Below are 11,893 nucleotides of genomic sequence, written 5' to 3'. Positions count from 1 at the left end.
TATAATTTCAACACTGAATGAAAAATTATGAGGCTTTACATGGAAAAAGTTAGTGAATCAATCTTTGACTATTCTTATTATAAATTTAAACTCATCAAAATTACTGCTTTATTTTATATTTAATCAATTTAATATTTCTTGATGAACAATTCTATTTTTTTATTATTAAATAATCTATTTAATAACAAGATTTCATTAAACAAGTATAACTCAAATATCTATGGATTCAATAACTTGAACTTTTGTCCAATTTACTATATACAAAAATTAGTGTACTTACCAAATTTGTATCACAGATCACTTGCCATGTTAGCAACATGTCAACATGTATATGATTGTAATCGCAACCTAGTGTTGTTAATAATGATGTTGTCTTTTACATACAACTATGTAAGGTTCTTTCTTATTAGCAATGTTGTTGTCATTTTCAAACTGTTTTGTAAGGTTCTTTTATATCGAGCTTAACTTTGATTTCATGTGTTTGACTACAATGATTGTATTTGATAAGGGAACATATATGGAGTAACTTGGGGTGAAGCAACTACAGGTGGATGGGAGAGTATCTTTTGATGATGTTGATTTAGAGTTCCATTCTCTAATGATATATAGTTTAGACTGACTCATAAGTTTATTTCGTACTTGTTGTATATATATTTTTTGAGAATTTGTAACCCTATAAAGGAATTTCTTTTGTTGATTTTCATATTAGAGACTTTTTGGATGATTATATGTATATAGATTCCTTGATTTCCCTATCAAATATATGTATATTATATGATATACTCAGGTATTATTGTGTTGAAATCCTAGTTTAGATTACCTTATTTTTTTTATGTCAAATATATCCGTGTAGTGGCTTAATTTGATTAATTGGAGGAGGGTCCTTTAGGTAAATATTGTTGTGGTGGACTTTGAGATAAGCTAGGATTCTTGACTAGGTCGTTTCTTATTCTTTTCCTTCTATCCAGTAGATGGATGATTTTGATGTAAGGGAAGTTTGATTCATTATCATTTGTGATTGCATGTGATTTGGAGGATGTATTGGTGTAACATGCATAAACAGGCAAGATGGGGAACTGGCATCAAAATTACTAGATGGTCCTTCAGGACACGTGGCACAAGACCCGGAAAATAAGGAAACAGCTAGGAGAAGTACACGTGAGTGTAAGGAGAACGTGTATTTGAAGGATTATGATCGTGGAGGAATGCATGTTGATGGTATGAACCTTCTATCTAAATATTCTGTCATTCTTTCTCTCTAGTTTTCTCCTTCCTCCATTGTTCATTTCTTATGGATTTCTTATCTCCGTTCAGGTAGACTCAGATAAGGAAGTACTGTTCGCGAGTCGTGAGAATTGTTCGAAGCTGTGTGATAATGTGACGTTATTGTTCTTAAAATTGTAACAACATTGTTCCAGATTTGCATTTCTCTGTTGTTTCACTTTGTTTCATTGGTGCTTTCATTGCTCTTCATGGCTGAGCACACCAGGTTGAAGGAAATTCAAGCTGAATTGAAAACCCAAGGTAGTGAGATTCAGCGATTGTTGGAGCGTTTTGAATTGCGAGATCGCTAGCAACGTGAATATAATGATAAAAAAGAAACTGAAAATCAAGATCGATTTGATCAGATTCAAGCCACTTTGGATCGTTTGTTGGTTAAAAAAAATGACACTCAGCATCATGAAGAGTCTACGATGAATGTGGTATTACCTATGAAAGACATTTCTCTCGAGTTTCCTCATTTTGATGGTAATTCTTCGGTGCTAGGATGGATCTTTAAGGCAGAAAAATTCTTCAATTATCACAACACACCAGATGCTTCTAGGGTTGATATTGCAGCGATGCATTTTGATGGTGATGTGGTTCCTTGGTTTCAGATATTACAAAGGTTGGCAGCAGTAAATACGTGGGCAGACTTAACTCGTGCTCTTGAATCTCAATTTGGTCCTTCACCATTTGATTGTCCTATGTCAAAATTGTTCAAGCTGCAACAATCAGGTTCTGTTTCAAATTATTATTTGAAATTCATGTCTTTAGCTAATCGGTCGTTCGGTCTTAATGATGAAGCACTCCTTAAGTGTTTTATGAGTGGTTTAAATGCAGATATTAAAAGAGATGTTATGGCTTTGTTACCGACGTCCTTGTTAAGAGCTGTTGCGTTGGCAAAACTTTATGAAGATAAATATTGTCCTGCACCAAAACAGGTCCTCAATAAACCATTTGTTTCAAATTACCATTCTAAAAATGTATCCCAATCATTACCCCAACCATCTCAAAATCAGAAAGTTAATTTCTAGAATAATCTTCCAGCGTTATTACCTATTCCAAGTGGTCCGACACTTAGAAATGCCAATATTAAAAGGATTAGCCTTGCGGAAATGCAATTAAGGAGAGATAAGGGACTTTCACTACTAGAAAAATACTATTCTACGTCACCATATTTACATCGGTTCCTTATAAAACGATGTAAAAATAATGTGCGGTGGCAATTTCGTAAATAACTTGAATAAATAAGAATATTTACATCGGTTATTCTAAAAATCGATGTAAATATAAACAATTCTACATCGGTTATATGAGTGACCGAAGTAGAAATGAAAATAGTGATCTATTCTACATCAGGTTTTGTGTTGACCGATGTAGAAGAGGTGACTAAATTCTTCCCCTCCCCGCGACAACGATGCGCGCTCACTCGCAAACCTAAAACACTCTCAAAGCTAAAGCGCTCTTCTCCAAGCTCTCCTGCCGCGGCCGCCTCCTGGAGTCCCTTGCGCGCTGCTACTTCGTGCAGCTCATCTCCGCGCTTCGCTTCTGCTGTCGAGACGAAGGTGAAGGAGGTTGGCTTGAATTTGGAGTTTAGGGTTGAGGTTGGGAAGCTTCTCCAGACTCCCCTTCCGCGTTTCGCCTTTAGGGTTTTTCACGCGATCGCTCTCATCCGCGCCGGGGAAGAGGTTCGCCGCGCTGGAGGGTCCCGAAGAAGAGGACTTAATCATAAGCGAAAAGGAAGAGGCAAAAATGCCAAACAGCTCACATGGGTTCTCCTCCTCAAACCCTTTCAACACTCTCAAACCTAAAACGCCTACAGTCCAGGCTCGTTGATCTTCAACGACTCTCCAAGGAAGCATTGAAGCCCTATGCGGGTGCTAATGTTTTAGGGTTTGGAGGCACTCTTGGAGGAAACCGCCACCTTACCATGCCTGAGCTGCGGCCCCGACCACGCAGAAACTGCCTCTTAAATAACGCAAATCCTAATTCGATCACTGAACCACACTCGCCGCCGCCCGCCAGAGCCCGTCAGAGGAGGACAGCCATTGTTGCTCCAACAAGGAGGCCAATACTGTGTGTGGAGCAAGAGGTAGGAGGTTGAAAGGCGAACAGGGAGCGGAGAGGGAGAAGGAGCATTCACTGGTTAGGGTTTTGGAAGAGGAAGACATGGATGAGTACGATAGTGGTGGCCGCAGTGCCGATAAGGCTCCGGGAGCTGCTGACGAAGGCACGGCAGGTCCTATTCTGTACAGGTCATGGATATGCTTGGTCCTAGTTTGTGGGATGTTTGGAATAACAACTCACACATGTAGGTATCTCTGTGAAATTTATTGAAATGTAATGCATCTTATTTTTGTCAGCAATCTAGTAAATATTGAATAACTAACCTTTACTTCTTCCTTTTGGGTTTCAGGATGTCAACTGAAATGGTTGCATGTATTGCAATTGAGGCCATCTCCATATTAGAGAAGATGCATTCTAGAGGGTGATGCTCATTTCCTGATCATATTTATGATTTATTTATGGATTTTATTTTCTTTGACTGATTGGTTACAATTCAGAATGATTCCTGACTGTTGTCACAATATGTCATTGTTAATTTGTTTGGGTGTTCTCTGTTTATCACAAGACTGAAACATGGTCAATCATTTGTTATTGTCTTTCGGTAACATGATGAAGAAGAAACATATCTTATTTCTGTGCTTGAGCAACATTTTTTTTATTAAATTTTTTTATAAATGATTTGCGAACTATTAAATTTGAAGTCTATTCTTGGTTTTGATTTATCATTCTGGATTATATTTTACCCATAATCAAGAAGATCCATGACAAGGATGACTGGGGTCACTGCACCCTCATAATTAATTCCTTTTATCTTAGCTAGACCTCCCCAAAAAATCCATGTTAGTTCTGACTACAAGTAGAGTAAGGAATAAATCCAAATTCCACTTATTATGGCCTATGGGACAAACCTGTGGGATTCCATCTATAATGTGCACACACACTTTTTTTGAAGTTGATTGATAATTGATTCAATGTTTTATATATATCTTCATGTTTTGTCCCTGCCCATAATTATTAATTGTTAAATAGTAAATACTTATTTGGTTCCACAGTTAATGTGCTAATAGCCATTGATTCAAAAATTAACTGTGAAGACTGTAACTAATTTCAGAGTTTGTTATACATGTGCTTATTTTTATCACAATCCTCAATTGTACATTAAAAACAATTGTTGTAACTGCACTTTAATCTATAAAGTGATCCCCGTCACTTTACTTAGAGGTGCTGAATCTATAGCAATTATTGCTCTATCATATTGTGCCAAGTTAGAATGCCTAATTTCATGGTATCTGGCTACTCACCTGATTCCCAATTTATCTACTCAGCAACTCGGTGGCATGATAGTTCGACTGGCCTTCATGTTGACTATGACCAATGACCAAATGTTTTTAGGTAAATTATTTGTTAAATATCTATAAACCTTAGCTAACGTCCAAGTTTTAAATTATTTTGTAACGTATATTCTTGCCACAGGGGCACAGTTCGTTATGCTAGTGTGCATGCTCATCATGGTAGAACAGGTAGCAGGAGAGATGATTTGGAATCTCTTGTTTACACTCTTGTCTTCCTTATTCGTGGTCGGCTACCTTGGCAAGGATATCAGGTTATAATTTTTTTAATAGTCATTTTAGTACTAATGGTAAATGAAGATATGATTCTTATGAAAAAAAATTTTACAGGGAGAAAATAAAGGATTTATTGTCTGCATGAAAAAGATGGCCACTTCTCCAGAAACATTATGTTGCTTTTGTCCTCAAGCATTCCGACATTTTGTTGAATATGTAGTGAATTTGAAGTTTGACGAAGAGCTAAACTATGCAAAATATATATCCCTTTTTGATGGAATTGTGGGCCCAAATCCAGACATCAGGCCAATAAACACTGACTAAAGGTATGTCAATTAACTATTAGTACATAAACTTCATTTTTAATTAGTGGTTTAACAATGGATTATAATTATTCTCTACATTTTTTGGGTCCTGACTATTTTGGTCAAGCAGGGAGAACCCACTCAGTGGTACATAAACTTCCATTATCTTCTGTTGCCAGACATAATGGAAGGTCTCATCAACTTACTTTTTCTTCCCAAACTTCAAATACGTATGAGGTATATATTTTGCATCTAATGTCTGATAGTTCCCTTGTGTATTTGATAATTCATTATAAATGCTGAAAAATGAAAATGAATAATTTTTAATCAAAGTTCTGAGCATGTGTGGTTTTCTTCTTTCACACTACAATTATTATGACTACTTTCGAGTTTCAATATGCATGCTATAGTGCTATATCATCAACTTATACAATTATTAATTTCATGTGTCCAGGATGAAGTGGCAGATAAGTCTGACTTGGGTGAAGAACACTAGTATGAAATTACTGAAAGCATGCGTTTGGAGATGGAATATGATGCTGAAATAAGCATAATTTTTTTTATAAAAAAAAATGCAATCTACATCGGTTCTAAAGATAACCGATGTAGATTTATGCTTAAATCTACATCGGTTTTTCAGAACCGATGTAAAAATGTATATATTTTTTACATCGCTCTATTCTACATCGGTTTTAGAACCGATGTAGATGCCTTTAAAGAACCGATGTAAAATATGCATTTTGTAGTAGTGTTTGTTATTTTTGTGATGAGAAGTTTACCCATAAGTGCCCAAATAGATAGTATTTATTTCTCCAATTGGAAGAAGATGATAGAGTTGAGTCTGAGACTATAAAGGAAGTGGTAGTGAAAGATGTTAAAAACACTGCTATGGAAGGTCATCATTTGTCGTTGAATGCTTTGAAAGGTGGAGTGGGTGTGGGAACTATTAGATTCTTAGCTTATATTGATAAACTTCCAGTTCAGGTACTGATTGATGGTGACAGTTCAGATAATTTTCTACAATCAAGGGTGGCTAAATTTTTAAAGTTACCAGTTGAGCCAGCTTCTATGTTCAAAGTGATGGTGGGAAATGGGAATTACATGAGTGCTGAAGGAGTGGTTCAACAGCTTAATGTGCAAGCACAGGGACATTCATTTGTGTTACCTGTTTTTTTATTACCTATATCTGGGGCGGATTTGATTTTAGGTGCTAGTTGGTTAAAAACCATTGGTTCTCACATTGCTGATTTTGAAGCATTACAATTGAAGTTCTTAAAGGATGGAAAATTTATCACATTGCAGGGAGATAAGGATTTAATTCCTGCTCAAGCACAGTTACATCACATTAGAAGGATGATGCATACCAATTCAATAGTTGAGGTATATAGTATGAAGTTGGTTGAAGAGAATTCACACTCTTTTCCTTTGCTAGAATTGCCAGCGGACAGGGAACCTGAACTAGCTCTTTTACTGCATACTTATGGATCTGTTTTGGCTAATCCTACTAGTTTACCACCTTCAATAAGATCACATGATCATTCTATTCATCTGTTAGAAGGCTCTAATCCTGTGAAGGTTAAGCCTTATCGGTATCCTCATAGTCAAAAAGAAGAAATTCAGAAATTGGTGGAGGGAATGTTGAGAGTTTTAGAACTCACCAGGGTCATTATGAGTGGTTAAGAAGTGCAGGTATGACTCTGTTTCAAGCTGTGTTTGGTAGACTTCCCCCTCAAATATTAATTGTGAGATATAATCATCATCCTAAAGATTCCATCTATGTACAAGAAACATTGAAGGATAGGGATCAACTATTGTTGCAATTAAAAGCACATTTGTTGAAATCTCAAAATTATATGAAGCAGCAAGTGGACAAAAGAAGGAGAGATATTCAGCTGGATGTAGGAGATTTTGTATTGGTTAAATTACAACAATACAGGAAACAATTTTTAGCATTACAGAAGCATTAGAAATTGGGTCTCAGGTTTTTAGGACCTTTTGAGGTGATTCAAAAGATTGGTTCAGTAGCATATAAATTGAAGTTACCAGAGACAACTAAAATACATCCTGTTTTTCACATTTTCTTGCTCAAGAGGTTTCATGGTAAATTACCACAACAGTATGTACCATTACCTCTTACTACTTCAGAATTTGGCTCTACAATTCATCTCCATGGGTAGTTTTGCAATGTAGAGTGATAACAAGAAACAATAAGAAGGTGTCTCAAGTTTTAATTCAGTGGGATATTTTAGAACCTAATGATGCTACATGGGAAGATGTTGTGGAAGTGAAGAATTCCTATCCTCTATTCAACCTTGAGGACAAGGTTGTTTTTGATGAAGAGGGTAATGTAACATGCATAAACGGGCAAGATGGGGAACTGGCATCAAAATTACTAGATGGTCCTTCAGGACACATAGCACAAGACCCGGAAAATAAGGAAACGGTTAGGAGAAGTACACATGAGCGTAAGGAGAACGTGTATTTGAAGGATTATGATCGTGGAGGAATGCATGTTGATGGTATGAACCTTCTATCTGAATATTCTGTCATTCTTTCTCTCTAGTTTTCTCCTTCCTCCATTTTTCATTTCTTCTGGATTTCTTATCTCCGTTCAGGTAGACTCAGATAAGGAAGTATTGTTCGCGAGTTGTGAGAATCATTCGAAGCTGTGTGATTTTGCGACGTTATTGTTCTTAAAATTGTAACAACATTGTTTCAAGTTTGCAATTGAATTTCTCTGTTGTTTCACTTTGTTTCAATTGGTGTTGATTTGTTGGGAAATTTTTTTATTTTATTTTTATGAGGATTGAGTTTTTGATCATGTTCGAGGGTTGCATGCAAGTTTTTGTTGAATTTCTTGTAGCCTATGGTTGGTTTAGGTGATTTGTACCTTCGAGGGTGTGACTTTCATTTCTAAAAACCTAGTTGTGTAGATTTTTTTGGGGGATTTTACTTAGCAAAAGCGACTTCCCTAAGTGAGCCACAAGGGGATGAAGGTTCTAAGTTGTTATTCTTGAAGTCGTTGAGTATTCATGGGTTTCCCTTAAGTCTTGTTTGGGAGAATCACTTTTTGCTAAGTCAAGTTATTGCATGGTTTTGAGACTTTCTCATTTCATTTAGCAAGATGCTCGACATAGTGAGTACGTTTTTGCCTTTGTTATGAGTTCTTTTAAATTCACCTAGCAAGACTTTTTCACTCAGGGAAGATTTGCACCTTTGACAGCGGATTTTAGTATTTGTTTTAGGGCCACTTAATTTACGTAGCGAGAGCATTTCATTAAATGAATTTCTTCTCTCACTTCGATCCCTAACTTTACCTCTTAGGTATAACAACGTTTGGGTATAGGTTTATTACAATATTAGTAATATTAGTATGTATTAACCAAGTCTTAAATTTAATAATTTTTGTCCTCCGAATTAATCTAGTACACTCTTCCAATAGTAGATAACATTAGGTCAGAGTCTCATCGAATAACTCAACTTATATGCCAACTTTTTTCCTATTCACTTTGTAAAATTTATTTCTTTATAACTTCGACCCCTTTAAGTTCGAGAACTCATTCTAACCCAAGTAAACTTTTTTTTCTTTTCCTTCAAATTTTATGCCCTATAAAGTGTTTGATATATTTTGTTAACACCATTACAAAAAAATTGTCATATGGTAACATGCATCTTACAATGGCACAAAAATTGTTATTAAAAATTACTTTTATTTACATAAAAAAATATAATATATGTTAATATATTGTTAAAAGGTGTAAGTATAAGTTATAGTGATACACAAAATATGTTGTTAAACCTTATTTAAAATTAACACTAAAATTATGTATAACTATATGTCAAATAGATATATACCTACATATAATATACTTATAATAACACTTTTTATATGTCACTATATATAATATTTCTTATAGTGTACTATTTTTCTAAGTGCATCTTTTTTTCTTTTTTTTTTTTGGATTTTTTCCTTGAAAAAACAAGACTTTTATGTGATCTTCATCCGTTGTGTTTTTTCATATATAAAATTTCATAATGATGGAAATTAGTCTTTTGCATAGACGAGCTGTTGAAAGAAAGTAGTCTTTTGATTGTTAAAGTGTTTAAAATTTGTAGTCATCACAGGTGGAGTGAAAAGCGATATTTGTTGCCATCACCCCTCCTTATTTTCCTACCAATGGAAAGTTGGAAATGTTGAGCATCATGGAGATGCACATACATATGGTTAAGGTTTAGTTTATACAACTAGTTAGTTAATCAATTAAATACTCAAATTTAAGTTTTAGCCTGTCTGGATTATCATATATATATATATGTTATCATCTCTTTACTATTTTGTAGTTTTATTTTGGTTCTTAAAGTGCACGAAACAATAATTAAAATACTAAGATTGTATTTAAAAAGTGCAAGAAACAGTAAATAAATATATCAAGAGTGGTCAATGGGCTAGCTTCCTCAATTCCCTTTCTCTTCCATGACCTATGCTCTTCATCTCCATCCTCATCGTCTAAGCTGGAATCTTCTGAGATTCTTCATTTTCTTGATTCTGCTCTTGCTCATCTCCGACTCTAACACCTCCAACTTTAGCAGTTCCAAGCTCTACCTCTCCCTGAAAATCAGGCATAGCCTTAGGCCATGCACATAAAGTGGAGAACTGCTCCAAGGTAGGCCACTTGAATGGTTAGGGACTAGGCTAGTGTTGATAAATAGAACTTGTATAGATGTTTAGATACAAATAAGATCTCACATTATTAGATAAAAAAGAAACATGAATTTATAAAGCATAAATATATTCTAAGTCTTTCATGCGACGATCAAAAGCAAATTTACGAGGTTCTCTAACATGAAAATTGTACCGGTAAGACCATTCGGACACTTGGTTCGGCCATTCGGCCGCCTCATGACCAACGCCTGTTCAGCACCTAAAACGGCCGAATCAGGTTGCCGATTGCCATTCGGCCACTAGGAGATCCATAAGACTTAGACTTATCCTAATAAGAGGAAGAAATTAACTCATAATCAGGGATTAAGGACTAACCACATCAACAAGACAATTAGAGGCGTATTACCTAATCTGGTAATCCTGTTGCAGGGCCCATGGGAATCCGGGCCCATAAATGTCAGTATAAATAGCGCGTGTCACGAGGTAAAGTCACTGTTCATTAATTACTCTAGATATTCGTGCTTGTCCTGAGTTGAGCGTCGGAGTGCCTTTTGCAGGTACCTGACCCCTCCTCATATCGGATCGGAGCGCTCGTTTGGCCATCCCCAGACTACGAGAAGATTACTGGTGTACCCCTCAGACAGGTACATTTGGCGCCCACCGTGGGGCCGAACGAAGATAGTTGGAAGACTAATCGAGCAAAGACATGCCGATAACTAGGAGAACAAACACTCAGGATTACCAACAGGTGGAAGAACATGTGGAAGTGGTAGATGAAACCGATCTCTCCGAAACCGTTCGCCTGTTGAAACAAGAGATGGCAGTAATGAAACAGCAAAGAGATAACGACGCAAAGGAGCTTTCGGCCCTAAGAGCTGAGAACGAGGCATTGAAAAACCCAGATCCGTCGTGGAAGCCTACTCAAACAACCAACATGCAGACGCAAGGATCTTATCATTCCCATGAAATTCACACTTCGGCACCACACACTTCGGTCCAACCCCCCGTTGGCCGTCCTTCAGACTTGTCAACCCGTGGGACGCATCGCCACCCCTTCACCCCTACAATTATGCAACTCCCATTGATGGATAACTGGAAATCTTTACCGATTGATAAATATGATGGTACCACAGATCCGGATGAACATCTCGATGTTTTCTTGACGCAGGTGACGTTAAGCACAACGGACGATACGACATTATGTCGGATTTTTCCCACATCGCTCAAAGGCAGGGCCTTAAGCTGGTTTACATGGCTACCTCCCAACTCCATCGATTCCTTCAGCACTTTGTCATCCCAGTTCACCGTCTAGTTTGCAACAAGTCGTCCGCACAGCTTGACGTCTTTGTCGCTGGTCGGCCTTAGGCAGGATAAAAAAGAGTCGCTTAGAACTTTCATGGATCGGTTCAATAAGGCTGCCTTAGAAATTCGAGACCTTAACCCAGCCGTAGCGCTCCACCACCTTACAACAGCGCTAAAACCCGGACCATTTGTCAATAGCATCTGCAAAAAACCTCCTTCGGATATGAATGACTTACGAAGGAGAGCTGACAAGTACATGCAGATGGAAGAGCTGGCTGAGTTCCGTAATCAGGCCCGAGCCGAAACAGGAAACAAACCCGAGAAGCAGGCAGAGCAACCACACAGGGGGCGAGGCAAAGATATAACTTTGCGGGACCGACATGCGCGAGGTCCGAAGTATTCTCATTACACTCCCCTCAACGCAAGTCGAGCCGCAGTGCTCGAACAAGCTTTAGCATCAGAAGTCTTGGCGACCCCCAAGCGAGCCTCCACTCCTCCCCGTGCTGACATTAACAAATCTTGCAAATATCACCGCAATCGCGGACATTCTACTGAAGAATGCGCGGCATTGAGGGATAAAATTGAAGATTTGATTAAGCAAGGGCAACTCAACAATTTTATTGATCGGCCACACACGACTCGGCATCAGCCTACATATCAAGCTCGGCAGCACGACAGGCATGAACATTTAGATAGGCGCCGCCGTGAGCGTAGTCGTTCAAGGGATC

General features: G+C 37.4%; 1 protein-coding gene across 1 annotated transcript; it reads left to right on the top strand.

Annotated features, from left to right (window-relative positions):
• Window positions 1-1,520: 1,520 nt before the first annotated feature.
• LOC145955515 (uncharacterized) lies at window positions 1,521-7,716 on the top strand. Its single transcript, XM_083070344.1, has 7 exons — window positions 1,521-3,574; window positions 3,680-3,751; window positions 4,656-4,722; window positions 4,804-4,933; window positions 5,116-5,221; window positions 5,331-5,437; window positions 5,655-7,716. The coding sequence occupies exon 7, from the start codon at window positions 6,089-6,091 to the stop codon at window positions 6,878-6,880; it is 792 nt and encodes a 263-aa protein (XP_082926470.1). The 5' UTR covers window positions 1,521-3,574; window positions 3,680-3,751; window positions 4,656-4,722; window positions 4,804-4,933; window positions 5,116-5,221; window positions 5,331-5,437; window positions 5,655-6,088; the 3' UTR covers window positions 6,881-7,716.
• The last annotated feature ends 4,177 nt before the right edge of the window (window positions 7,717-11,893 follow it).

This window comes from Cajanus cajan, chromosome 3, assembly GCF_000230855.2.
Source record: "Cajanus cajan strain Asha chromosome 3, NIPB_CcT2T_4, whole genome shotgun sequence".
NCBI lineage: Eukaryota > Viridiplantae > Streptophyta > Magnoliopsida > Fabales > Fabaceae > Cajanus > Cajanus cajan.
Note: the sequence above shows the minus strand (reverse complement) of the source record. Positions and strands in the feature narration are given on the sequence as shown.

Bases quoted from the DNA above. Each gene is read 5' to 3' on its own strand.
- LOC145955515 (XM_083070344.1), top strand. From the start codon at position 6,089: ATGGAAGGTCATCATTTGTCGTTGAATGCTTTGAAAGGTGGAGTGGGT.